The sequence below is a fragment of the Nothobranchius furzeri genome, chromosome 3 (assembly GCF_043380555.1).
Source record: "Nothobranchius furzeri strain GRZ-AD chromosome 3, NfurGRZ-RIMD1, whole genome shotgun sequence".
In the NCBI taxonomy this organism is placed as follows: Eukaryota; Metazoa; Chordata; class Actinopteri; order Cyprinodontiformes; family Nothobranchiidae; genus Nothobranchius; species Nothobranchius furzeri.
The window spans coordinates 4,346,310-4,374,197 of record NC_091743.1 but is presented as its reverse complement, the minus strand read 5'-3'; the positions used below and the strand labels follow the sequence as shown (position 1 = coordinate 4,374,197).

General features: G+C 42.0%; 1 protein-coding gene and 1 long non-coding RNA gene across 5 annotated transcripts in view; one reads left to right on the top strand and one right to left on the bottom strand.

The window, feature by feature from the left end:
• The window catches only part of LOC107373568 (calcium-dependent secretion activator 1), a 603,181-nt gene that overhangs the window by 21,342 nt on the left and 553,951 nt on the right, over window positions 1–27,888 (top strand). For all 4 annotated transcript variants that reach the window (XR_011520070.1, XM_070549106.1, XM_070549105.1 and 1 more), the window contains exons 6-9: window positions 87–208; window positions 4,640–4,751; window positions 4,914–5,050; window positions 22,917–22,983. Coding sequence is in view for 3 of the 4 variants with exons in the window: in XM_070549106.1 (XP_070405207.1) it covers window positions 87–208; window positions 4,640–4,751; window positions 4,914–5,050; window positions 22,917–22,983 (438 nt within the window). In the remaining variant the exon portion in view is untranslated. The remainder of the gene's footprint in view (window positions 1–86; window positions 209–4,639; window positions 4,752–4,913; window positions 5,051–22,916; window positions 22,984–27,888) is intronic.
• On the bottom strand, window positions 16,822–18,031 carry LOC139068824 (uncharacterized). Its single transcript, XR_011520071.1, has 3 exons — window positions 17,550–18,031; window positions 17,267–17,336; window positions 16,822–17,157 (listed from the first exon to the last, which is right to left on the bottom strand). It is a non-coding gene; the product is annotated as an uncharacterized lncRNA (long non-coding RNA).

The window sequence follows — 27,888 nt, the reverse complement described above, 5'->3', positions numbered from 1 at the left end:
TGGATTCATCAGCAGTTTCAGTGGTGCTGGGTTGTTATTCAACTGAAACCTTCTTACAGACAAATCCTACTGTGCTTTTCTTTCAGGTGGTAATATTGGAGGTACAGGGTCTGAGGTCCTTGGCTCCAAACAGAATAGTTTACTGCACAATGGAGGTGGAAGGAGGTCACAAACTTCAGACCGACCAAGCTGAAGCCTCCAAACCAATGTACGTGTCTCACTTTCAAACGTTTGATCTAAATGCAGTCATTTCTAGAATTTAAGATAGAATTTAGGTTCAGCGTCTGCTTTTTCTGATAACTTCAGGTTCACTCTAACTTTACCAGCCCAAAGGCAGGCTGCTGTTGGCAAAGGGTGTCTGTGGTGGCTTCTCGTTTTAAATGCACTCTATAAAACATGCATCTATACCACAACGGAGCCGGCAGAGTGAGACTCGACGTCTTGTCACTCCTGTTTTCTGTTTGCTGCCCGGTGCTGGAGACCTGGAGTGGGAGTAGGCTTACTAGTCATGGGTCCTGTGATGGGCAGGGTTGTGCACTGCTCGGCTCACTGTTTGGGTAAAACCCTTCATTGAAGTTCAAACTATAAGGAATTCAGCAAAGTGTGCATTAATGGTGAAAAAAGGACAGGGCCAAGTTCCACACTAGAGAGATGGGGCACCCCACTACCCAGTAAAGTCCCTGATGTTAAATGAGCAGCATAGTATGGGAAGTCTATCAGAGTCAACTCAGTGAAAGTTCTTTGTCCTGCAGTGTTGGTGTTACTCTTCAGAGTTAAAACTGTTTTTGTTAGTGATTCACGTGAGACCAGGTGCACAGGTCACCTGCTTGTGTGTAATCAGACGTCTCTGTAGGAGCTTCCTGAGCTGAAGAGGATATGAGCTTCTGGACTTTTCCTCAGACAGGCTCATGGATTCGTCGCCACGTTGGAGACAGGAACAAGCGCTATTCAGCCAAAGTTCCGTCATCAGGAACATTTTCTAAGTGACAAGTCTCTCTGAGAGACAGGGTTAGGAAAACACTCGCTTCAGTGGGAGGAACCCTCCTGCATGGTCCTGGTTCTGCTGCTGCCGGTGACCGACGAGCTCCAAGCCCCTCTCCACATCTTCAGCTTACTGTCCACCTCACATACGCGCTGACAGCGAGCTGCGCTGAGCCCAGAGTCCAGCTCAGATGTTCTGATGTTCTGATTCTTTCAAAACCACCGACAGCCTGGAGGTTCCTCCGTCAAAGTAAACGGTCAAATACGGGAAATATCTGGTCAGTGTGAACTCTGTCATTTAACAGTTTTATCTTCTTGTGAAGATTGTTGCAAAGAGAGACAGTCAACCTGATTACCACCAGAGCCATGCACTCTGCACCGTTATCTCATCGCTGGAAATGTAAATTTCAACAGTGTCGTTCTGTATGACGTTAAATTAAGGAGACTGAGCCTGGACTTGTATTCTGAACAGTTTAAACATGTTTTAGAAGGTGACGTGCGTGATGAGGTAAAAAGCACCACCTGCTGAGCCATTTAAACCACTAACGGGGTGACTAATATCAACATATTATAGAATCAGACAAGCTACAACTTCTGGATCAGTTTTATACAAATAGTTTTATTAATTATCTTCTGTTGAAAGATAACATTCACGTCCATGAGCGACTGGTATTGGCTGCTGTCACCTGTTGTGATTGGTCGAAGCAGATCTCGGCTGTCTTAGGGTGGGCCCAGGCCCGGTAGGCCCACCTGCGGCTGCTTTGGCTCCTAGTGTTTTCTTTATTGTGGGAAATGGGTAATAAAGACTTTTTGATGGGGAAAGGTAGTCGACTCCTGGTCTAGCCAGTGCTGTTGTAAAAGGGTCGATAGGAATCATCCTCTTTTCTAGGGACATTTCAAAATTCTCAGTGAACACCCCACTAGCTGCCCTCAAGCAGGCCCCCTTAATTCTGCAACGAAATTGAAGCCAACATGGAAATGGCTAAAATAACAGTTCCACCCTCATCCACTAGGGGCTGGCACCAGAAGTGAGCACATCCTAATTGACGCCCATGTTGAAAATACCAATTTCACAGCAGCACATGAATTGTCCAGTAGATATATAGATGTACTCAACACCACTTTGGCTATCTTCTCCATATCCCACCTGGTCCTGGACTTTTATCGACCTTATTTTCTAAAGGTTCCAGATCAGGCTATTTTAAACCTTTGAGAACAAACATAAAAATATATTAAAAAAAGATTAAAAATATATTTTAAATGAGAAGAAAAAAAGAAAATTGTGATTAAAGTATGTACGGAAAGGGCAACACATTCTCACACCCAAAGCGTCGAAAAATGATGCGTGTGACCAAGCGTCAAAGTCTGACGATCAGGGTGCCCCAGCACATCGGGAGTGGACACACTGTCCCAGAGCAACGGTATCCAACGCCCGCGGTGAGACGGACATTTGACCGACTTGTGAACTACTTAACCTTCCCCTCACCCCCATTCTAACCTTAACCAGCTTGCGCATGCAAAGCTTTATTGAAAATTACTGAGTTAAGGTTAGGATTGGGGTGAGGGGAAGGTTAAATCGCTAGAGGTTCAAGGAATAATGTTCGTGTCACCGCGGGCGTCCGTATCCGACGCCCGCGGTGACAACGTGTCCCTGCGTATCCTCTCCCGACGCGCTGGGGCACCCTGATCGTCAGACTTTGACGCTTGGTCACACGCATCATTTTTCAATGCTTTGGGTGTGAGAATGTGTTGGAAAGGGAGAAAGAACATGAATAAGAATGTGGGGAATCAGTGGATCCTGGGAATGACAGAATAAGAGCAGAACAAGGAGAGGGAGGTGATGAAGGTCTCATCAACACCTGAACAGGTGAGTTTAAAGGAGACCACTGAGTCCCCTGATTTCAGGCTCAGGGGGAGAGAGGTCCAGAGTCTGGGGGCCACAGCAACAGATGATCTGTCACCTTTGCCTGGTGCAGCACAAAGAGTAGGCTTTGGCCACTGGACCTCAGGGACCTGCTGGGGGTGTAGGGACTGAGAGGATAGTTTGTTTCCTAGAAAACTCATATGTCCCTGCCTGGATTTGAACCCAGGTCCCCAACATGTAAGGCAGATGCCTTACAGTTGAGCTGTCTCTCTAACGTATATGAAGGCACCAAGTGGATATATCCTTACAACTGAATCACAACAGGCTATATGTTAAAAATGTCAAAATAACAGTTATACATGTAGCTGTAGAAATGTTTACATATGTCTCAGTGGATCTTTAGGTAATTTTCTGTTAAATATGTTTTAACAAATTTAAGATGTCTGACCGCGACCATTTTTATCCATGGATCCCGCTTTGCCGTCATGGCTATTGTTTGCTGTTAGTGTCAACTGGTGCTGCCATGTTTGTTTTGCTTAGCAGAGCGCTTGATTCTATCATGAAAACTACATCCCACCCTACAGCACAGTACTGGCACACGATTGGTCCAGCCTATTTTAGGCCGGAGGTCGGATGGTTTGAACTGGAGCAGTACAAGACGGATTCTCATGAGTTTGGAAGCCTCCAAATCTCGCGAGAATTTATTGTGCAGCACAAGTTTAACAATATGGGGCCATGCGTTATCATGTTGCAAAAGGTGATTGTCGTGGATGAATGGCACAACAATGGGCCTCAGGATCTCATCACAGTACCTTTGTGTATTCACAATGCATCAATATAATGCACCTGTGTTCATTATCCATAACATAGGCCTGGCCGTACCGATACCCCACCGCCACCATGGGCCACCATGGGCCACCATGGGCCACCCGTTCCACAACGTTGACATCACCCACACAACACCACACACAGTATGCCATCTGCCCTTAACAATGAAAACCGAGACTCATCTGTGGAAAAAAACACCTCTCCACTGTGCCAAATGCCACTGAGTGTGAGTGTTTGACCACTCCAGTCAGTTACGACGACAGACTGCAGTCAGGTCCGGACCCCGATGAGGATGACGACCATGCAGATGTGCTTCCCTGAAATGGTTTCTGACAGTTTGTGCAGAAAATCTCTGGTTATGCAAACCGATTGTTGCTGCAGCTGTCCGGGTGGCTGGTCGAAGGCGATCCTGGAGGTGAACATGCTGGATGTAAAGGTTCTGGGCTGGTGTGGTCACCTGTGGTCTGCAGTTGTGAGGCCGGTTGGATGTACGGTCAAATTCTCTGAAATGCCATTTGAGATGGCTTATGGTAGAGAAATGAACATTCATTTCACGGGCAACAGTTCTGGTAGACATTCCTGCAGTCAGCATGCCAATTGCACGCTCCCTCAAAGGTTGTGACATCTGTGGTATTGTGCTGTTTTATCAAACTACACATTTCAGGGTGCCCTTTTATTGTGGGCAGTCTAAGGCACACCTGTACATTATTCATGCTGTCTAATCAGCCTCTTGATATGCCACACCTGTGAGGTGAGATGGATTATCTTGGTAAAGGAAAAGTGCTCACTAACACACATGTAGACAGATTCTGTATTTGAGAGTCATGGGTGTTTTGTGCATGTAGAAAAAGTTTCAGGTGTTTGAGTTCAGTTCATGAAAAATTGGAGCAAAAACAAAAGTGTTGCGTTTATATTTTTGTTCATTGTATGTAATCGTTGGATTTGTTTGTATGGACCTTGATAAAGGTGGGGGACCCAGGGAGACTTCACCACCACCCAAACATTGCCTGCAGTTAAGGTGAAGTTGTTCACTGAGAGCACAGGTGTGTTGGCTCTGGAGGACAAGGAGCTCGGAAGGGTAAGATTAAACACCATGTAGACCTTGTTATGCTGTGATCAGTGGAGTGGAACTTCATATACACATTATATATCCATGTATACGTGTGTGTGTGTGTGTGTGTGTGTGTGTGTGCGCGCGCGCGCGTGTGTGTGTGTGTGTGTGTGTGTTTGGGGGTTGTAGGTTGTACTTCACCCAACCCCCAACAGTCCAAAGCAGTGTGAGCTCCATAAGATGACCGTTTCTAAAGGCTGCTCAGATGACCTGAAAATCAAACTGGCCATTCGCATGGACAAGCCACAGAACATGAAGCATTGTGGGTAAGTGCCAGGATGAGACCTCTTCATGAAATCCATGGCTGTGTTAACCAGGTCTGTTTTTTGTGAGACATATCAATGTTGAGTCAGTTTCATTAATGTAAAACCAGTGTTATGTTTCATCAGTGAAATTTATTTAGGAAATGTGATTTTTTTTCTTTATTAAAATAGTTTGTCTAAAACGTTCAGGTCCAGGGGTCTCATTTATAAAACATTGCGTAGACTCCTTACTAAGTGCGTCCTTACTTAATCCGTATTTAAGCTTAGCAAAAAAAATTTACTTACGCCAAGTAGGTTTGTGACCTATAAAACATGGAGTATGCACACCTTCACACAATCTTCGCTTTATAAATCACATTCTACCTAGAAATGTGCTCAGCTGTTTCTGGATTACATCCCGCCCTCAACACACCCACTTTCTGCTTGTTCCGTGTGCGTACGAAGCAAGTGATACTGCTGCTGGAATTCATAACTTTATCCTTCTCAGCAGCAGCACTGCAGGGGCTCTCCATGTCCAAAATGTGCATAAGCCAGGTCCTTAGTCAACTTAAAGTTACCATTTTGTGCGTAAGCAAGCTTTATAAATGAGACCCCTGTTGTCTTCTACTGAACACAGTACCTTTAAAATAATCACTCACCACTGGTTTGGGGTACATTGGAGTGTTAATCCCATGCATCATTATACCTTTATCAATTTAATACTGTGGTGAGACTATTTCAATTCGATTCAATTTATTTATATAGCGCTGAATCACGAGTCATCAATCAACTTGGACCTACTTATAAGTGCATGGTGTTCAGTTCATTAAGGCAATTAGTTAAACGTTTCCTACATAAATAAACCCAGCAGACTGCATTGATGCAATCCCCATAGTAAACAGGCATGTAGCGACAGTGGAGAGGAAAAGTTCCTTTTAAAAGCAAGAAACCAACAAAACCTAGCTCACTATAAGCAGCCATCTGTCTTCTGACTCAGAAGCAGTTTGAAGCTGAATGTGGATAAGAAAATGAATTCTTCACAATAAAAAAATGAAAACATTCAACATTTTTAGAAAATAATCACCTAAATATTTTTATGTATTACAATTACGTATAAAACAATATCAAAGTTTACTCAGGTCCAAAGATTAAATTATTTAGAATGAAAAATATATCAACCAATGTAGACCATACTGACCAAAAGTTGAAAAATATCATTAAAAAGCCACATTCTACCAAATGGCTGTAAATTCAGCAAACTTCCCAGGTTTCTTAAGTGAAGGTTTGTTTACAGCAACCTAAAATCCTGTGGTACATATCCATTTACTAAGGATAGATTGATTATATCTAGAATGGGGCAGTAACCAAAGGAAATGCTTCTTTAAATAATTTGGTTGGGATTGGATCTAAAATGCAAGTTGAAGGTTTAGATGAAGCTAATATTTTTGATAACTCTGAAAGCTCAACTGGATCAAAACGGTTCAAGCACAGATGAGGTTCTACAGTTACCTCTGATGCTGCCTTACTTACTGAGGAAGAAGAAATCACATTATGGAGGATGCTAAAGATTTTGTTTCTAATAGAATTAATTTTACTTGTAAAAAATCCCATAAAGTCGTTGCTGCTGAGGGCTAAGGGAATAGATGGTTCAGAGCTATGATTCTGTGTAAGTTTAGCAACTGTACTGAAAATAAATTTAGGATTATTCTTATTCTCCTCAATTAGCGCTGAAAAATAAGCAGTTCTAGTTTGTCAAAGCTTATTTTATAAACCACAAGACTATTTTTCCAGGATAAGTAGGACTCCTCCTGGTGTGTAGAGTGCCATGTTCTCTCCAATTTTCTAGAGATTTGTTTTGAAGTTCATAAATCAGAATTAAACCAGGGAGCCAACTTAATTTATTGACGTCACTAGGAAATCTGCATCAAGCCTCTAAGGTGACAAAGCATCACTGAAGGTGTTATCTGTGGCTGATGGGTTAGAAAAAGGAAGAGACTTTCTAAAATGTGCCACATGTGAGGTAAAAACTTAGAAAGTAGTGTGTGTGTGTGTGTGTGTGTGTGTGTGTGTGTGTGTGTGTGTGTGTGTGTGTGTGTGTGTGTGTCAAGCTGCCCAACATCTCTGAATAAGTGACCTTTGTTACGTGTGATCCACTTCCTGCTGTAATCTGGGCTATAATAGAACTGAGTAACTTGAGTAGATTACACACCAGAGTAACTGGAGTAGATTACACACCAGAGTAAGTGGAGTAGATTACACACCAGAGTAAGTGGAGTAGATTACACACCAGAGTAAGTGGAGTAGATTACACACCTGAGTAACTTTAGTAGATTACACACCTGAATAACTGAAGTAGATTACACATAGATTACACACCAGAGTAAGTGGAGTAGATTACACACCAGAGTAACTGGAGCAGATTACACACCTGAATAACTGAAGTAGATTACATGCCAGAGTAACTGGAGTGGATTACATACCTGAGTAACTGAAGTATATTACACACCTGAGTTACCAGAGTAGATTACACACCTGAGTAACTGGAGTAGTTTGCACACCTGAGTAACTGGAGTAGATTACACACCAGAGTAACTGGAGCAGATTACACACCTGTAATCACAGGATGCTCACTCATCTGGTAACCCCTTGTTATGCCCAAATAACTCAGTTTTAGTTCCATTCAGTCCCCATCACCTTATTCCAGAATGAAGCTGGCTTATCCAAATGTGCTTTAGTATAGATCGAACTGCTCTGTTTGTGTTGTGGGTGGAGGAACGGCCTTTTCTGCATCACTCTCACATACAGCATCTCCTAGTGTAAAGTGCACCCAATAGTTGAACGATGCACAGTGACTCTATCTGCAGCAAGATGATGTTGTAGGTCTTTGGTGCTGGTCTGTGGGTTGACTCTGACTGTTCTCACCATTCTTCTCTTCTGTTTATCCCAGATGTTTCTGGGTCTGCCACTTGGAGCCTGAACTTGAACTGCGCCTGTAATAAATAATAATAGTAATAATAATAATAATAATAATAATAATAATAATAATAATAATAATAATACATTTTATTTGTAAGCACCTTTCAAGACTCTCAAGGTCACTGAACATAAAACATGAACTTAAATATCACAGTTTAAAAACAATGCAAACAAATCAATTAGAGATAAAAGCAATACACATAAACAACAGGGCAAAACCTAAAACAAATAAGAGCAGGTTAAAAAGTAAGGGCAGATATAACAACACATAAAAAAATCAAGTAGAATATGCACGCCTGAATAAATGAGTTTTAAGTAATGATTAGAAAGTTTGGATAGATGAAGCTGTACGAATACCCAGAGGAAGTTTGTTCCAATGCCGCAGTGAGAACCATGTTTTTGTTTCATGTTGACAACTTAACAAAGAGGAAGAAGGAAAAGATGCAGTTGGTTTAAAGGAGAGATACAATTTGGTATCATATGCATAACGGTGGAAATTGACAATATATTTTCTAAAGACATTGCCCAGGCAGAGAATATAGTAATGAAAAGACAGAAACCCAGGACAGAGCTTTGTGGCACACCACTTGTAACTGGGGAAGGATGGGATTCAAAAGACTTGAGTTGAACAGAATGAGAGTGATCGGAAAGACATGAAGAGAACCAAGATAAAGCGGTGTTATGGACACCAATGGTGGCTAGATGTTTTAAAAGGATCCCCATGTGGGGATCTAGGTGGGGCCTTGGGGCTGGTTTCTGACATGTATGCTGTCGGGAAGAAGGCGGGAACATGTGGCAGCGCCTGGCCCAAGCTCAGGGGCCTCAGGTGGACCTTGGCTCCTCTGAAATAATAATTCTGTCCCATCACGAGAGAAGGGGATGTCAAGGAGGGGGAGGACCCAATCTTACCTGGATGTCTAATGTCATATATTCTGGAAGCTGTGCAAATGCAGGGATGGGAGTAGATATTCTGCTGGGGTGGGGCTGGGTTGGTGCCCTCGGACTCCATGGGGCTCTGCAATGCTGTTGCTTAGGGCCTTGGCGAGATGGGCTAGGGTCTCCATGCCCTATGGGGCATTTTGGGAACAGAGGTGCCTATTCAGAACCCTACTCCCTGGTTTAATGACAGCCTTCGCAGCCTGAAGCGCCAATGCAGAAAAATTGAGCGCTTGTGGAAAAAAAACCGTCTCCACATCCATCTGCTGCACCTAAAAGATCTTCTGACATCCTTTAACTCCGCTGTCAGAGATGCGAGAGTTGTCTATTTTTCCAACCTGGTGTTCCAGAGCAAAGGGAACCCCAAGGTGCTGTTTAACACCATCAGCAGCATCGTCTCTCCTGCCTCTCCTACAGCCTCCATCCACTCTGTTACAGACTGTGAGAACTTTCTGTCTTTCTTTGTGGACAAAGTCAATAAGGTTAGATCTAGCATCTCTCCTTCAGCCTTATCGCTGTCTCTCCCGACTCCAGTCAGGCCCATCATCCTAGATAGCTTTGCTCCTGCTTCTTTGCCTGAGTTAACCAAACTAGTTAACTCTATGAAGACCTCTGCAAGCCCCCTCCACATCTTACCCTCATCTTTGTTTAAAAGTGCTTTTCAGTCCATCGGGCCCAGCGTGCTCTCTATAATAATAATAATAATAATAATAATAATAATAATAATAATAATAATAATAATAATGCATTGAACTTATATCGCGCTTTTCAAGACCCCCAAAGACGCTTTCACACACTCTCACATTCACACACTGCTAGTGATGGTAATCTACTTGTAGCCACAGCCGCCCTGGGGAGGTCTGACAGAGGCGAGGCTGCCCTTTGGTGCCGTCGGCCCCTCTGACCACCACTAACACAGGCAAGTTGGGTGAAGTGTCTTGCCCAAGGACACAACAGCAGGATACCCCAGGCGGGAGCTGGAATCGAACCCATGACCCTCCGATTATGAGGCAACCCGCTCTACCACCTGAGCTACTGCTGCCCCAAAATAATTATAATTAATGCTTCTTTGGTTTCTGGTCAGGTCCCTGCTTACTTTAAGAACGCTGTAATCCACCCGCTTCTTAAAAAACCGAGTCTCGACCCCTCTCTCCATAGCAGCTTCAGACCCATCTCTAAACTTCCGTTCATCTCCAAGATCTTGGAAAAGGTTGTGGCTAAACAACTCACAGCTGCTCTTGATGAACATAACATCTATGATAGCTTCCAGTCAGGTTTTCGTAGAGCTCATTCTACTGAAACAGATCTTCTTAGGGTCTCTAATGACCTTCTGACCCACAGTGATGCAGGGGACTGTTCTGTTCTGGTCCTGCTGGACCTGACTACAGCCTTTGACACTGTTGACCATCACCTGCTACTGGAGAGGCTGAGAGACTGGGTAGGCCTATCAGGATCTGCTCTGGAGTGGTTCTCCTCTTATCTCTCTGAGCGCTCCTTTTCTGTGGCCGTCTCCAAGTTTAGGTCCTCCACCACCTCTCTTACCCGTGGTGTCCCACAAGGTTCTGTGCTGGGGCCTCTGCTCTTCCTCCTCTATCTGCTTCCTCTTCAGCACATCCTGAGCTCCTTCAAAGGAACCTCATACCATCTTTATGCAGATGACATCCAACTTTACATCTCCTTTAAGCCCCATGAGATGTCTAAGCTGCAGCTGTTACACACCTGCTTAGACTCTATCAAAACCTGGATGGTGGGAGCTTTCTACAGCTGAATGAAGATAAGACTGAGATCCTCATCTGTGCCCCAGACAAGCTGGTTCCCAAAGTCACAGACTCTCTTGGTCAGCTTGCTTCTCACACCAAACCCTCTGTCAGGAATCTTGGCGTGACCTTTGACCCAGCTCTCACCCTGGATTCTCATGTCAGTTCTCTTGTTCGCTCTTCCTTCTTCCATCTCAGGAACATTGCTAAGCTGAGTCCCATTCTGAGTCTCTTTATTCTGCTCTCCCCACCTATTCCACCTTCATCAGGATCCACTGATTTCCCTCTTTCCTACTCACTCTCTCTTTCTTAACATTTTGTTTTTTAATCACAATTATCTATTTTTTGCTCATTTTAAATATATTTTTTAACTATTTTCTAAAGAATTTTTTATATTTTTACATTTTTTGTTTTTGTGAAGCGCCTCGTGATTTTCATCTTAAGAGGCGCTATAGAAATTATATTTTCTTCTTCTTCTTCTTCATTCTGTCCCACTCTGAAGTTGAGACAGTTCTCCACACCTTCATCTCCTCACGCTTAGAATACTGTAACTCTCTTTTCACGTGTCTGAGCAGAACCTCCCTGAACCGTCTACAGGTGGTTCAGAACGCCTGTGCTCGGCTTCTGACCAAGTCCTCCAAACACACCCACATCACCCCGCTTCTCCTCCAGCTTCACTGGCTGCCAGTCAACTTCAGGGTTCATCTCAAGATCCTGGTTCTGGTCTATAGGGCCTTACATGGGCAAGCACCATCTTACATTGGTGATCTTCTCAGTCCCTACACCCCCAGCAGGTCCCTGAGGTCCAGTGATCAAAGCCTACTGGTTGTGCAGCACCAGGCTAAAGGTCAAAGGTGACAGATCATTTGCTGCTGTGGCCCCCAGACTCTGGACCTCTCTCCCCCTGAGCCTGAGATCAGTGGACTCAGTGGTCTCCTTTAAAAAGCAGCTGAAGACTCTCGTGTTCAAGCTGGCTTTTGGATGACCTTCTTCACCTCTCTCTCTCTTTATTCTGCTCTCCCTGCCTATTCCACCTTCCTCAGGATCCACTGATTTCCCTCTGTCCTATTCACTCTCTTTCGTTACATTTTAAATCATAGATATATTTTTAATAATTTTCTAAACTCTTTTTTATATTTTTACATTTTTTTGTTTTTGTGAAGCCCCATGTGATTTTATCTTGAGAGGCACTTCTTCTTCTTCTTTTTCTCTTTCTTCTTCTTCTTCTTCTTCTTCTTCTTCTTCTTCTTCTTCTTCTTCTTCTTCTTCTTCTTCTTCTTCTTCTTCTATTGGGGCCAGTGGGGGAGCTGGCTTCCTGGAGGGCTTAGGCCAACCAGCTATTCCTCCTCATCCCCATACACTTTTCTCCTCCTGCTCCCTCACATCGTCAAACAAACATGCACATAGGACCTTGGGGGGTGCACAGGGAGTGAGGGTATGGATCCCATTTTCCCATTCCTGTGGCAACCTGCCTCCAATTTTATTAGCACATTAAACACTTCCACCAGCGATAAGTATGGACTTGGGCATTTTCAACACATTTACTAAGGCTGGGGTTGGCACTTAATGCACTGTGATTTATTATTGTGTGATGGTTTAGTAAAGCAATGTTGATTTTATATTTCCTCGTCAGGTTGACGCAGTGATAGCTTGCTATTGTTGTGTGTTGTTTTTCTCTTTCTGCAGGTCTAGAAGCAGACTCTTGTTCATCATTGTTTATTTTTGTTATTTGTGTAGAACATGAACATTAGAACACGTTTTGGCAGCTCCTGATGACGTATCACCTAAGCAACCGGGACGGGGCCAAGACATCAAGGCGAGGATCCTTTGCATCGAGAAACACTCCCTGTATTAGTCCTTGTAGAGGATGGCAAGGCCACCTCCATGTCTAGAAGCATGTACTTGGCAGATGTACACAAACCCGGGTGGAGTAGAACAGTTGAGCTCAGCATAGTCAGCCAGTTGCTGCCATATCTCAACCAAGCATAAAAATACTAGTTTGTGATCATTAACAAGGTCACAAATAAGAGGACCCTTGTTACTGAGTGAGCGAACATTAAAGATATCGAGTGAGACACAGCAGTTATGCTGTCTTCTAAGGTTCTGTTTGGCAAGACTTAGCAAGCACAGTGTGATCATCGGTCAGGCTACCTGGTTTCTGGGAGGGGAGGCGGCATGAAGACCAGCAAGATGGTATTTGCCATGCCTTAGGTAAACAGCTAACTCCATCTAGATGAAGATTCCGGGGGGTTGTGGTTGTAGCTGTAAGTGTTACTGTGTATCCAGAGACTGGCCCACATTTCTGCGGATGAAGCCCAAATAGCTGTGGTTGGAGCCCAGAGGCCAGCTCGGGATGTCACCCAGGAACCAGACCAGGAGACAACAATGCCGGTCCAGGGAAGGGCGGACATAGACCGTTGAGCGATCGCGGCAGCACCGGGAGAAACTGCGGCAGTAAAGACCGCATCAGGCAGGTAGAAGAGAAGAGCGGCGGCGACACCAGGAGTAAAGGTTAGAGGCTAGGAGTCCATGAAGGTAGCCCAGGAAATGGCAGCGGTGGCAGGCCTGGTGGATAAGATAATGACCCAGGTGGCTGTGGGAGTAGTAGGGTAGTTGACAGAGAAGGCAGCTGATATGAACCAGCCAACATGGAAGCCATGATGGACGCTAGATGTTGTAGCAACCGTTCTTTGTATCTGAGAGAAATTGTGAAATCTGGGTGTAAAATAATTTATTGTTTGTTATAAACTAGAGAGTTGTTTATTTATAAACCTCATCGGACACCAGTATGCAGGCTGATGATACCCTTGGTATGAGTTGCTCCCGGCCGTCCGGAGGGTTGCAGTCAGAGTGGTGAGGTCACTGGATGTCGAAACCACGATACTCAGAGATTGGTAGCTTCCTCTGAGATCAGCTTCCCGGCCATGAGATGCAACCCGGGGTCTGCAGGTTAGGTGTCCAAGGTGGATGTTTGCTTGGCTCTTAGAAGAGCCAGTTGTCTAGCATCAGCCACAGCGTTGCAGAAAGTCTTTGACTTAAGGTCAAGAGATGGTTTCAAAAGAGGCTTCTTTCCCAATTTGGCTGAATTGGGGTTCAGCTAGAAACTGAATTATTCGGGAAGTAAATCCTGTTTTAATAAACCACAATATTATGATTTACAGCCATTCTGGCAAATCAGAATGTGCCATGTCTGGACGGCTTTACCAAAGCATCCCTCAGAAAGCCACGCCTTCCTTCAGATACAAGCTTCTTAATTCTGTGAATAAGAATAGCTTAAAACACGCGTGACAGCGTGAGGTGAACCTTAATCCTTAATGAGTATCTTATTGCAATGAGTGTAGGTAATGATGAACTTGTAAAATCAAACACATAGTGATTTGTGATATAAATGGATCATTGTAAGACAATATTCATTGACTTAAGCACAGATTATTCAAACATTTCATTTAAACATCTTGTTCATTCATCACATGTGATTATTTAAGCTTATGAGTTGTAAAATCATGGAGTCTTCACTTATTCAGAGTGAAGAATGTTGACGTCTGGCGTTCATGCAGAGAGTTTAGGACCTTGGGAGAGAATATTTGTTTGAATGTTTTGTCTTCATGGAATGTCAACATGCGCTGAACAGAACCTTCTGGTTCTGGAAGGCCAAATAGAAAGTGGAGTTATGCTGTAGATGAAAGGTCACTATGTTGGTCAATATATAGGTGAAAATGGACCCTTTTGGACGTTACAAAGGTCACTGAGCTCCCGCCAAACCAATTCTGAGTTTTAATAATTAGTTCTAAAGGTTTTGGAATCAATAAAATGTCAACAGTGTCCAAATGTATTTTTGTTTAAACAATTACTGCAAACTTTCTGTAAATCCTATAAACTTTGTTTCACTTCTCAAACGTCACTGAGGATAGATAGATAGATCGATAGATCGATAGATAGATAGATAGATAGATAGATAGATAGATAGATAGATAGATAGATAGATAGATAGATAGATAGATAGATAGATAGATAGATAGATGATAGATAGATAGATAGATAGATAGATAGATAGATAGATAGATAGATAGATAGATAGATAGATAGATGATAGATAGATAGATAGATAGATAGATAGATAGATAGATAGATAGATAGATAGATAGATAGATAGATAGATAGATAGATAGATAGATAGATAGATGGATCGATAGATAGATCGATAGATAGATGATAGATAGATAGATAGATAGATAGATAGATGATAGATAGATAGATAGATAGATAGATAGATAGATAGATAGATAGATAGATAGATAGATGATAGATAGATAGATAGATAGATAGATAGATAGATAGATAGATAGATAGATAGATGATAGATAGATAGATAGATAGATAGATAGATAGATAGATAGATAGATAGATAGAATTGGTTTGGTAAGCTCTGTGACCTTTGTAATCTATCAAGCACATGCCTGGTTTGAATCGTACCTCACAGGACGATCATTCAGTGTATCTTGGCTTGGACAATCCTCTACCGTGCACCATCTTGCCACAGGAGTCCCCCAGGGCTCTGTACTAGGACCTCTTCTCTTTGCCATATACACCACCTCACTAGGTGAGATCATTCGATCACATGGCTTCTCCTACCACTGCTATACAGACGACACCCAGCTCTATCTGTCATTTCCACCGGACGACAACACTGTCTCTACAGGAATATCAAACCGTCTCTCTGACATATCAAAATGGATAAAATCCCACCATCTCCAACTCAACCTCTCTAAAACTGAACTACTTGTCATCCCAGCAAAACCATCCATACAGCACAATATCTCAATCCAAAATGACTTCCTATCTCTGGCTCTGTCAAAGGCATTTCGAAATCTTGGTGTTGTGATTGATGAACACCTGACCTTTAAAGATCATGTTGCCTCTGTTGCTCGTTCATGCCGCTTTGCGCTGTATAACATACGAAAGATCAGACCATACCTAACACAACATGCCACCCAGCTCCTGGTGCAATCTACTGTCATCTCCCGCCTCGATTACTGCAATGCCCTTCTAGCTGGTCTTCCAGGCTGTACTGTGAGACCTCTTCAAATGGTCCAGAATAGAGCCCTGCACTGAAGCCCTAGGCCCTCGGGTCAGCCCGGCCCGACGGCCCTCGGGCCGGGCTTCGGGCCAACGACTGTGCAATTACCTCGGACACAGGCCGGGCGCCTTTATTTTTAATCCAATTCATTTAAAAAAAATTGAAACACAAACGCAGCAGTAGAGCCCTGCGTGGGACTGTTTTCTTCATCCTGCTCCTGCCCGCTCCCACTGAATTTCTGACCATTACCGCCTGCAACTGCAGCGTGCATGTCTACTCCCGCCCGCAACCGCAAAACTCGGAGAAATTATTACCTCACAATAAAAGAGATGTATCGAGTTTGCGTCCTCTCTGGTCCTGGAGAAAACATGTCACAACCCGCGGCTCTTCCATCCATCTGATGCGGCTCTCTGTGCTTGTAAATTAATGAATGGATATTTAAATAAAATGCTTTATATTTTACTGCATTAATTTTATATCTGTAAGTCAATTCTATGTAAAGATTGTCTGCGTAAACCTGAACAGGTCCAACCCAGTCTTACTGTGAGACCGGGTTGACGCGTCACGCTTGTGCGTAATATAAGCTGTCTGAGCTGAAGAGATTCTGGGATTCTCCTCCTGGATGTGTCGCCACATTGGAGACAGGAACAAGCACTATTCAGCCAAAGTTTCATAATCAGGGAACATTTTATAAGTGACAAGTCTCTCTGAGCGACAGGGTTTGGAAAACACTCGCTTCAGTGGGAGGAATCTTCCCACATGTGCTCTGGTTCTGCGACGCGCTCCAAGCCCCTCTCCATATCTTCAGCTCGCTGTGCACATATGCTCTGACAGCGAGCTGCGCTGAGCAGCTCAGATGTTCAGATGGGAATCTTTTCTTCGGTGATTTAGCTACATCTGCGATGTGTGTAACGAATACAATGTCAGTTCGTCTGCATGCGTCAGGGTAATTCTTTCTATTCTGGAACTATCCGGTCAACTCAAGCCCTGCTTTTGACTGTTCTGTTTTCTTGTGAAAATTGTTGGAAAGAGATAACATTTAACTTGATTACCACCAGAGCCAGTGCGCCGTCATCTCCGTGACGGTAAACGAGGGAAAAACAAATAGATCGGATCCTGCACGTCTTTTAACACATTGGTCAGGATTGACGCACTTTGTTTTCATTTAGCTGGTTAAAAAAAAATCGGGCTCGGGCTCGGGCCGGAGAATCCTGAAAACCTTTTCGGGCCAGGCCGGACACGGGCTCAGATTTTAGGCCCGTGCAGGGCTCTAGTCCAGAACGCAACAGAAGGCTTTCCAGGAACAGGAGATGTGGTGTTGTCTCTTCTCTCTCTATTCTGCCAGATGAGCTGATAGGTTACAGGTGTGTGAGGACATCCTCATGCTGTCAACACCAGATGACAGGAGTTATCAGGTGATCAGCCAGGCTAATGATGAGATGCAGACAGAAAACAAATCCAGGACAGTGTATAATAATATGTGGTGTTGCTCACCTTATGTGCTCTTATAGAGTATTAACGTGTGCCTGCCTCATGGTGTAGAGTCCATATTTTGCTGAGTGTCCTGCAATAATGCAGGTTATTAGTTAATTTACTTTTGATAGCAAAAACAAAATGTTTAATGTAAAAGTTATTTACAAGGTGAATCAGCTCACACGTCACCACCAAGTGTCACAGGGTCAGAATCAGTAGCCTCCTTCATGATGTCATGATGTAATCACATACTTATTTTATTGTTAATATCTTAAAAATTCTGAAATGTTTTAATTTTTTTTACCTTGAACAGTTCACTGAGCTTGCACTGTCACTGAGGTGGAAGCTGGAATCAACAGCAGACACCTCACATCTTGGTCTTTTCAGGGGGTGTGGATGCTGCTCTGGGACTTTCTGGAAGATGAATTTCCATCATGGTCCCTGTGTCACAAGACACATTGAGGCTGGGAGCTCTAAACTGGGTGGCTATGTAAAAAAAAAAGAAGCAGCACATTTATAATTGTTTAAAAGAGCATAAAATCACGTGTAACAATAATCTGTAAAACAAATTAAAACTAGATGGTGATTATAAAATGTTTACATAGAAGATTATTAAAAATAAATCACCTTTGCTACGGGTAAGGCTTCACGTCAGCCTGGACAAGTGCATTCTTGCAGACTACTAAATCAGTCTGACAGCCAATGTCTTGGGTAGATTTAGCCTGGGGGAAAAAATAGAAGTACATTGTTGTTGGAGTTTATGAAGTCATAGATAATATACAAAAGAAACTGTCCTATATACCATAAATCCTCTAATATTGGCCTGTATTCAATTAACAGCCGGGTATCATATGTTGGCCGGTGTCGGAGTCGGCGGAGGTGAATAATGGCCGGTATTTTATTGTGGCTGGGTGGAATGTGGTAACAAGCAAGTAGCACAGGAGGGGCGGTTGTGTCATCCGTCTCACTTTTGATTTGCCAGTGACAGACCGCGATTTGGCAGGTGCAGAGACGAAGAGGCGGTGAAAATTTGAAATCAAGTTCAAAGAGAATGTGCTGATTATGCTGCAGAACACTGGGGAGCAGTAGGGGTTGTATGAACTAGTCGACTTCACTATGGTGACTTTTTATGCCTGTCATCGACTAGTCGCTCTCACGTGATAATGACCGGCAAGATGCAGCCCTCGGAAAAGACAGCAGCCTGCTGTCAGCAGGTGACAAGCTCCTGCGCTCGGGGGGGCAACGCACTGTGCCAGAGCGTCGGTACTGACATGCGATCGTTCATGTTGGCTCATTTCCTTTAATGTTTTCTGTCTTTTATTTGCGACTGATGCGTTTCGCTGCTGTGGAGCGGGGCGCATCACCTTGTCATCCGGTGACGCACCTATCACTGATGCGGCCGCCAAGCAGCGAGCACTCCGCTGTTTTTGCGGTCGGTAGATCTGCGTCCTGAGCACGGCCACAGTAACATTATCAAATTAGGTGTCGCCACCTCAAAAACTAATTTTACACGCGATCGTTCATGTCGGCTCATTTCCTGAAGCAGAAACTACCGTTGTTAAAAGAAATGTGTTTAACTTTGAAAATGTGGGCACAATTTTAATTGTCAAAAACTCCAGCGAACCATTAGTTCATTTTGCTCAAATAGAAATAGAGGCCTGCCTCTAATACTGGTCCTCCTTCCAATAAAGGCCTGGAGCTTGATGAGCTTGAGTCAAATACAGGCCCGGGCCTGTATTAGAGGATTTACGGTAGGCGCTTTATAACATTCCTAGTGTGTGATCGTTATTATAACGTAAAAGTCAGTCATATATGATGTGAAGAGCCTAAAATGCGGCCTCCTGAACAGAATTCCTTACAGAACCGGGTCACGCTGTGGTGTAAAGCTGGATTTCACGCTGTAATGATGTCTGTCAACTAGTGCTGCGTTAGTTAGAGCCACTGTTGCAGAATTACCGACTGACACAAAAACAACCCGAATTTTCTCTGAGCCTGACAGTAATAGTCATGTGGACCGTTTCGTCGGCCAGGGCTTCGAGATGTTCCGATTCGCCGCTGATTCTAACCTTACATCCCGCTCCACATTTTGTGAACTTGACAAATCTGCCCGAAGGCAGTGCAGGCTGATATTAGCTAAATGAAGTGAACCACGTCTTTCAAACTTTGCATTTAGGTAGGGAATTGTCTTTAGAAGATGTTAACTTTTCTTTAGCTTACTCACCTCAGACTGTAGCCCGTCATAGTGGGGGAGCAGAGTCGGTGGGCTGCATCTAAATCGCGGAAGAGCCACAGTTGGCATGGCCTCCCTCTTCAAACAGAGACGTGCAGAATAACCCAGTTCAAACCCCATCATGTTGGCGAAGGAATCGCGGGTAAAATGCTGGTTGCAAACTACAGCACCAGGCGGGAGCTGCCTGTTTTCCAGTACACCGATTGCGCGCAATCACTGGCACCTAATTTCTAAGTCCACCGGAAAGGAGTGCAACCCCACAGAGCCACCGAACCCACTACACTACACCTTCTCACCATACTAACATGATATGGAACACTAAACCCGAACTACTTTCCTAATTACACTAACAGCCAAACACTAACTAAACTAAAATATCTATCAGCCAAGCTAACACTAAATAAGTATGTATAACATTAAAAGCTATGCTAAAGATTAGGATATGCTAATGCTATATGCTAATGCTGAACTACCGCTAACCGTCCTACACTCGCTTGCAAATCCAACTCCCAACTCGCCACAAGGCGTGGTCGAGACTCTCGATGCTTTATAACTTTGACACAGAGCTGCTACGTAGTACTCTACTGGTTTACGTAGTATCTTACTCTTTAGCCATTGGCTAAAGTGTATTCAAAATGACTCAAACTCTATGTTTTAAGCTGAAGGTGGCGCTATACTGTGGTATTTAGGCAGAATTTTCAATTTTTAAAGAAAATGCACCAAAATGCTAAAATAATGAATACACACATTTAAAACACTATTAGACACACATTTATACAGCTCATCAGCAAAAAAAAGTTTATTTAGACGTTACTTGCTCTTTAACTAGCACCCTCCCTGCACCCGTCCCCCCTCTCTACTGTCCACTCCTTGTTCCCTCCTCTCCATGACTGATGTCAAGTTGTTGTAGTTATTGTTGTTGTTAGCCACAAGGGTAACATGCCGATAATCACTTGTAAGTCGCTTTGTACAAAAGCGTCTGCTAAATACATAAACATAAATGTCACAACTAGCGATTTATACCGGAAAATCATGAAGATTAACAGGGCTGCCCAAACGTAAGCATCTCACTGGATCTGTAGTAATCTTCCTTGACATCAAACTGTTCTGCTGCTCTCAGATGCAGTGTTGGGAGTAACGTGGTACAAAAGTAATTAATTACTGTAATGCATTGCTTTTTGCTGTAATGTGGTAATGTAAGGCATTACAGGGACAGAAAATGGTAATATTTACTCGGTACAGTTGTCAGTAACGTGGTAATTACAACGCATTTTTAAACCCAGAATCAAGATGCGGGTTTCCTAACAATTCAAGTTGCAGGAAGCCTGAAAAAAGATCCAGTATCCACATATATGACGTCATTTATGGACTCAGCTTTGCGGGCATTCTATGAGCAGAGAGGACGCAGCGGTAACGGCTCAAATACTCCAGCTGCGTCCTGCACGCCGCCGCTGTTATATTCACTAAATCGCTCCACCAAAACAAAGTCATTCGTTTGCGATCGTTTATATCAGCCCATATTCTCTGGTACTTCATGTACTTTTCAGCTGAGTTCATAATCTGTGCCCCGGTGATTTCAGCTCATTGCTGCTGGAGCGCAGCGCGTATTAAGCTTCTTCTTTTTTTTTTTTGCGTTCGGTAGATCCCTGGCTGATTAGTTAGAAAGTAGGAAATCTAGGAAACAGTTTTTTCTGGAAGACGGAGAAAACATGCAGCATGCAGGAAGGCTAGAGAGAGAAAGGGCCGGAAATTATTCACATAAAATCAAGAAAACAAAACAAAGTGCTTGAAAAGAAAAAAGTAGATTTATCCCCAAAACACATTTTTACCAGCGAAAAGCAATAATATATAAGCATTTAATATTTATACATGTGATAGAATCAGATCACCCCAGAAGTCAGTCCCACATCCAGGGCCGTATCAAGGCATTTGGGGACCAAGGCAAACATAGGCTTGGAGCCCCCACCACCTCACTCCCTGCTCAGTTAATATAAGATGGCAGCGTGTTGAGAGTACAGATTGTTGTTGCTTTTATTTAATAAACAATCATTTTAAAGCACTGTTATTATATCTGACTGTTTTTAACAACAGTCCTAGCTCAGACACCACATCACCTTCCACATATATGTCATGAGCTCACTGAGCGTCACATTACCAGATTCATATTGAAGTTGTATTGGTGAAAGTTACTTCAAGTAATGCAAAAGTAGTGTAATGCCTTACATTTTAAAATCAGTAATATTGTAATGTAATTAATTACTTTAAAATGAGGGTAACAAGTAATAAATAATGCATTACAGTTTTGAAGTAACTTGCCCAGCACTGCTCAGATGACCAAAGCCTAGCTTCCACGACTCTCCCCCAGAGCTTCCTTGTAGGACTCGTTAGCTTTGTTCTTCTGTAGTTCCCACAGTTCTGTACGCCGTCTCTGCTGCCATGGTTTTAATCACAGTGCTATTTATGAAACAGCAGCAGAAAACAATATTTTAGACACTGCTGAGCAGTGAGTTGGGTTATTTTAGAATAGGCCTGAGGGCACCTTATAGGCTTCCTATGGGCAGCAGGTTGGCGGCTCCTGCCCTTATGCCTTGTTTCTGATTATTGAGCTGTTTTAGGTTTGTTTCACCGTGCCATTTGAATTACCTGTTATTGTCTCTCAGGCTTACAGTACAAGTAAATGAATCCGATCTGAGTTTCTACGTAAACTTTCTGTCAGCCAGGCACCTGTGTAAAGAAATTGAACATTTATGCCTAGATGTTTTTCAGCCTTCCTCTTACAACTTTCATCAGGGTGATTGCTTTCTGCTGGTTCATATTACAATATGCAAAAATACATTTGTAAGTATTTGATTTTTGCAGCAAATTGAATGTTTATTGTAATATGGCAAGCCTTTGCTGAAAGTGGAAGACTTCAACATAGTGCATGAACCTCGCCCCCACCTGCATGCACTTGCTGAAAAGTCAGCATACATTGTTCATCTGAGTATTTGTAAACTAATTTATTCCTCATGTGAATGCATGTTTGCACACACATGCCCACACAGACCCGTGTCAAACTGCCATTTTGAGACTGGGCCACATTGGAGGGACACTGTAGAACACTAATGACCAGAAATTCTCAACACACACATGCACATTATTGTATGGCATCCCTAAATAATGCACACATCACTTTTTGTGTGAAATATGTAATATAACAGGTTGTCAAATTTGTCACATTGGAGGCTTTTTCCCTGAAAAGAACAAATACGTAAAGCTTGCAGTGACAATCTGTGACCAGCAGAGGCCAGTAGACACTGTCCTCTGTTCAGCCTGGTGCACTCAGCTGTCCAGCATCAGCGAGGACAAAGACTGAAACAGCTGTACACAAACCATTATCCTAACCACAATAAATAAAGATATAAATTCTTGTATTAATACAATGATCATCTACCTCCACAGGTACCTTTGGGCTATTGGAAAAAATGTGTGGAAAAGATGGAAGAAGAGGTTCTTTGTGTTGGTTCAGGTAGGATCAAGTTATATTATTATTATTGTTAAATGAATTTGAATTATATATATATATTTTTTTTTCAACTTTATTTTCATTTATTGACATTAAAATAAAAATACAAAACTAGATTTCTAAAAGCCAAAATGAAAAAGGGGACAGAAAGAAGAAAAGCATGTTATCTGTCCCTTTAAACTAAAATAACATTAATACAAATAAAACAAACATATGATTCTTAAAAACATATGAACAATATTGTTTCTGGACTGGTTTGCCGACACAACCTCAACCCATGAATTGAAAAAAAAGAGAGAGAAAACAAGTTACACAGCATAAAGTTATTTACATATATACACATATGCATACATAGACTTGTTCCCTTTTCCCCTTTTTTTCTTTCACCCCCCAACCACCCTCCCCTCACGTGTTTATGTAACAGATCTATATAAGTTAATAATTTCTTTTTTTAATCTTTTTTGAAAGTCAGTATTGTTTTTGCATTCTTGATTTCAGTATTTAATTTATTCCACATTTTAACTCCATATATGGAGACACAATATTCCTTTATGAGTATCCTATGTCTAGGTATATTAAATAATTCATGTCCTTTTAAATCATATTTGCTGTCTTTTTGTAAATCTTTTGATTAAACCTGCAGGTGCGTGCCCTTTGTTTGCAATGTACATACATTTTAAAATATTGTAGTCCACCAGATCATAGAATTTTAGTGTTTTTAATTTAATAAATAATGGATTGGACGGATCTCTGTGGTTGCTCCTTGTGATTATTCTTATTGCTTTTTTCTGTAAGATGTAAATGGAATTTGTGTAAGTTTTATATGTTGTTCCCCAGATTTCAATGCAGTAGTTCAGGTATGGTATGATCAGTGAGTTATATAACAAATATAGGGAATTATTATCAAGCAACCCTTTTGCTCTATGTAACAGTGCAACAGTTTTAGATATTTTAGTTTTGACACTGTTTATATGCAGTTTCAAAGACATTTTTTCATCAGTGATGACTCCCAGATACTTGACTTATTTAACTCTTTTAATATTAATCTCATCTATATTTAATAAAATTTCATCATTTGAATTTGTATTACTAAATATCATAAAACAGGATTTATCACTGTTTAATGATAGTTTGTTCCCATCAAACTTTAGTTTAATTTTTTTCATCTCTGTTTGCATCACTTCTATCATCTGCTCAACATTATCTCCTGAATAGTAAAAAGTTGTCTCATCTGCAAATAAGGTGCATTTTAATGAATTGGATGCCTCAACTATGTCATTTATATAAATGATAAATGGTTTAGGGCCCAATACCGACCCTTGTGGTACACCACAAGTTATGTTATTTATATGTGATTTTGTGTTGTTTATTTGAACATACTGCTGCCTATTGGTAAGATAACTAGTTATCCATTTTAGGGCCATCCCTGTGATGCCATATTTACCAAGTTTTTTAATTAAAATTTTATGATCCACTGTATTGAATACTTTTTTTTAATCAATAAAGATACTTATGAGATGAGTATTTTTGTCAATGGCTTCCGATATTTCTTCTGTTAATTCCATGAATGCCATGGATGTTGAATGATTTGTTCTAAAACCATACTGACTGCCATTTAATATCTCTTCTTTGATCAGGAATCGGTCCAACCTAGCAATATATACTTTTTCTAGTATTTTTGAGAATTGTGACAGTAAAGATATTGGTCTGTAGTTGTAAAAGATATGTTTGTCTCCACTTTTATGAAGTGGTATGACTTTTGCAATTTTCATCCTGTTAGGAAATGTCCCTTATTATATATTGTCATAAAGTAGTTTACAGCAATAATTACAGTAATATAACAATGGACATAATGATTATAATGTAAATGACATTACAAATGTAGTCAATCGCTTCTCTGTGGTAGAAACCCTGCTTGTAATTTTGACAGAACCCAAGAATCCAGAACCCATGAATCTAGAACCCAGACAACAGATGTTTTCAGGAATAGGAAAGGCTCCATTTATAATTGAATTTGTTTATTTATTTAGGTTATTTTAATTTTTGTTATAAAACGAAGAGAAACACTATTAAAATCCAAAGTTTTCTTTAACATAACATTTATGGCTGTAATTTAATTGAATATATTTTTATTTTTTCTTATTTTGTTTTGCTTGCCTGAGACACACATTTGCACCCTCATGTCATAAGTTAAGAAATATGATTTCTCAAATGATAAAACTAATAATAGCTATTAGCTAATTAAAGCCTGTTGGTGATCATGCACGGTGACGGTTCCTCAGCTTACAGACTAGATGTTTTATAACCAGCTGTTGCAGATGCTGTAACGATGGCTTTATTGCTTAAGAGCTAATTGCAGGTTAAATTATATTTGAATGTCATATAAAATGCTGTCCAAAACACACTATTTGAAGCGCTTATTGTGGGTATTTTGTTTACAATACATACTAGCCCCTCGTTTTGAGTAAAAAGTGCCCTTTTCAACAAAGCTTCCAAAAACCTCTGACGTAACAAGGGGGAGTTTTAAGCTAGTCCTGCCTTAAGCTAGGTGTAGCCAGTAGGTTGTTTTCTGGTAGAGAGGTCGTGTTATTGAGTCTCTCTCTCTGTGTGTGTGTGTGTGTGTGTGTGTGTGTGTGTGTGTGTGTGTGTGTGTTTACTAGTTGTGGATGGAGAGCATTCAAAAGTTCCTGGAAGCTGCGTATCAGACCCAGAATCAGAATAAGAAAAAGAATCACAATCAGATTATGAATCAGAATCAGACTCTAAATCAGATTCAAACTCAGAATCAGAATAGGAGTCAGACTCGTGTGTGAGAATAACAGCTTTAGGAAACTGCTGCGGTACCTGGTGCAGGAAAATATAAATAAATAAGTAAAAAGTAGAATTAAGAAATAAACTCAATGAAATAATAATAAAGGGAATCAATAATTAGTGAAGCAGCTACTTTATACAAGTCAGTGTAGCTACAGATACGATTGTTGTTCATGAGTCTGACAGCAGAGGGGAAGAAACTCATGTTGTAGCGAGAGGTTCTGGTCCGGATGGATCGGAGCTTCCTGCCAGATGGAGCAAGTAGAAGAGACTGTCCCGTGTGAGACGGGTCAGCTGTGGTCCGACCTGCATGCCTCAGTGATCTGGAGGAGTACAGATCCTGTATGGAGGGGAGTTAGCAGCCATTGACCTTCTCAGCAGAGCGTACAACACGCTGCAGTGTTTTCATGCTGGAACTCACACAAGTTTAAGCTAGCTAGCTAGCTTCATTCTCCCAGCGAGACACCTGCTCCTCCACAGAACCTCCCGACACCACAGCTAAATCTCTCTCCTTCGTCCATCATTTCTCCCTCTGGCTTGTCGCTGCTCTCTGGGGCGTGCAGCAGGCTCATAGCCATATGGTTGTGGTCCATCATAAGTAGAATTATAAACATTTACTGTGTCAGAGCTGCCATTAGAGTCCATATTGTTCTCTGGACTAAGCCAACAGGACTCCCTCTGCCTGTGCCATGCCTGGTTCAACAGAAAAACTGTTATTTCTCACAACAATGACTCCAAAAGCCTAAATACCTTATGTATGTGTACATTTTTATTTAGAACAAGTTCCTTTTATGTTTCTCTAAACATTGCTCCAAGGGAGGCTCCAACCTGTAATGTGCTCTTTAAGAGAACACTGTAAACATTTTGAGAGGAGCATTCGTGAATGGCCTTTGTGATGTTGTCCTGCTGACAAAAGGAACAACAGAGCAGCCGTGATCGTTGGGTGGAATGTTTGTTCCAACCACATGTTGTGTTTGCAGCGAGGAGCAGAGAAGCAGCCAAGCTGTCTTCCCTCGGCTGTCACTCATGATGGAGAGGCCAAGCAGGCTTTTGTCAGGGATGGTTGGGGGGTGGAGGGGGTGTTTCCTGGTGGCTGTGCACTGAGAGGTGGGCAGCATTAGAGAGGACATGTCTCAGAGCTACAAGATGACAGGGAATTGACAAAGTGGAGTGAACACTAGCTGGTCTAACACTTGCAGCTAGAAAAGCCTGAGCGTCGCCAACTTGAAGCCTCTCACTAGCTCCCAGCAAAATATATAGCAAGTGACAAATACTGGTCAATAGACTGTGTGTGTGTGTGTGTGTGTGTGTGTGTGTGTGTGTGTGTGTGTGTGTGTGTGTGTGCTGCAGAGGCACTAGCTGTGCATGCCTGTTTATTTTTATGGTGGCATTGTGACACTGTTGCTGTTATGGGAGTACAGTCTTGCGTATTCATTGCTGTCTGGTTCACGCAACGTTTTGTTATGAATTATTGACTTGTAGGATTCTAGATGTAGCCTATGTTTATTTACAACATATTGATGTGGATCAGGTGCATGTAATACTTTGTCTGTACCTTTATCATAAGAGCCGTGCTGTCTCCTGCTTTGCCATGAACTCAGCAAAAACGGACTTCTAAGAAAATAAAAACAACTAATTTGTTGACATTTTATCTTGTATTTAGTCTAAAAAGAAACAAATCTTGTCTAGGAAAACAGTATGGTTTAAAATAAAGGAAATATTGTCAAATATGATCACATTTTTTGGTTTTGAGTAAAAAAAATGTGCCAAAGCTAAATTGTCTTGGCTAGAACTCTCAAAACTAAGTAAATAATGGGATGTCATATTTATTGTGCGAACCAATGTTCCTGCAGAGCTGTCAGGGTTTCCTCAAACCGGCATGTTACAGAGGAAATGAGCCAACCGGCAGGCTGGTATTTGCTTGGTATGATGAACATTTCCTGCCTAAAAGCCTTAAAGGTTTTCATTAAATGTTCCTCTTAGTTCTGGAGTTTCTCATCGGCCTCTCCCTGCGCATCATAGTGCCACTTTTATTGATAGTATCAATGATTATTGTCATCTTTGGCTCCATCTGACCACTAAGGGGCAGCAGCAGCT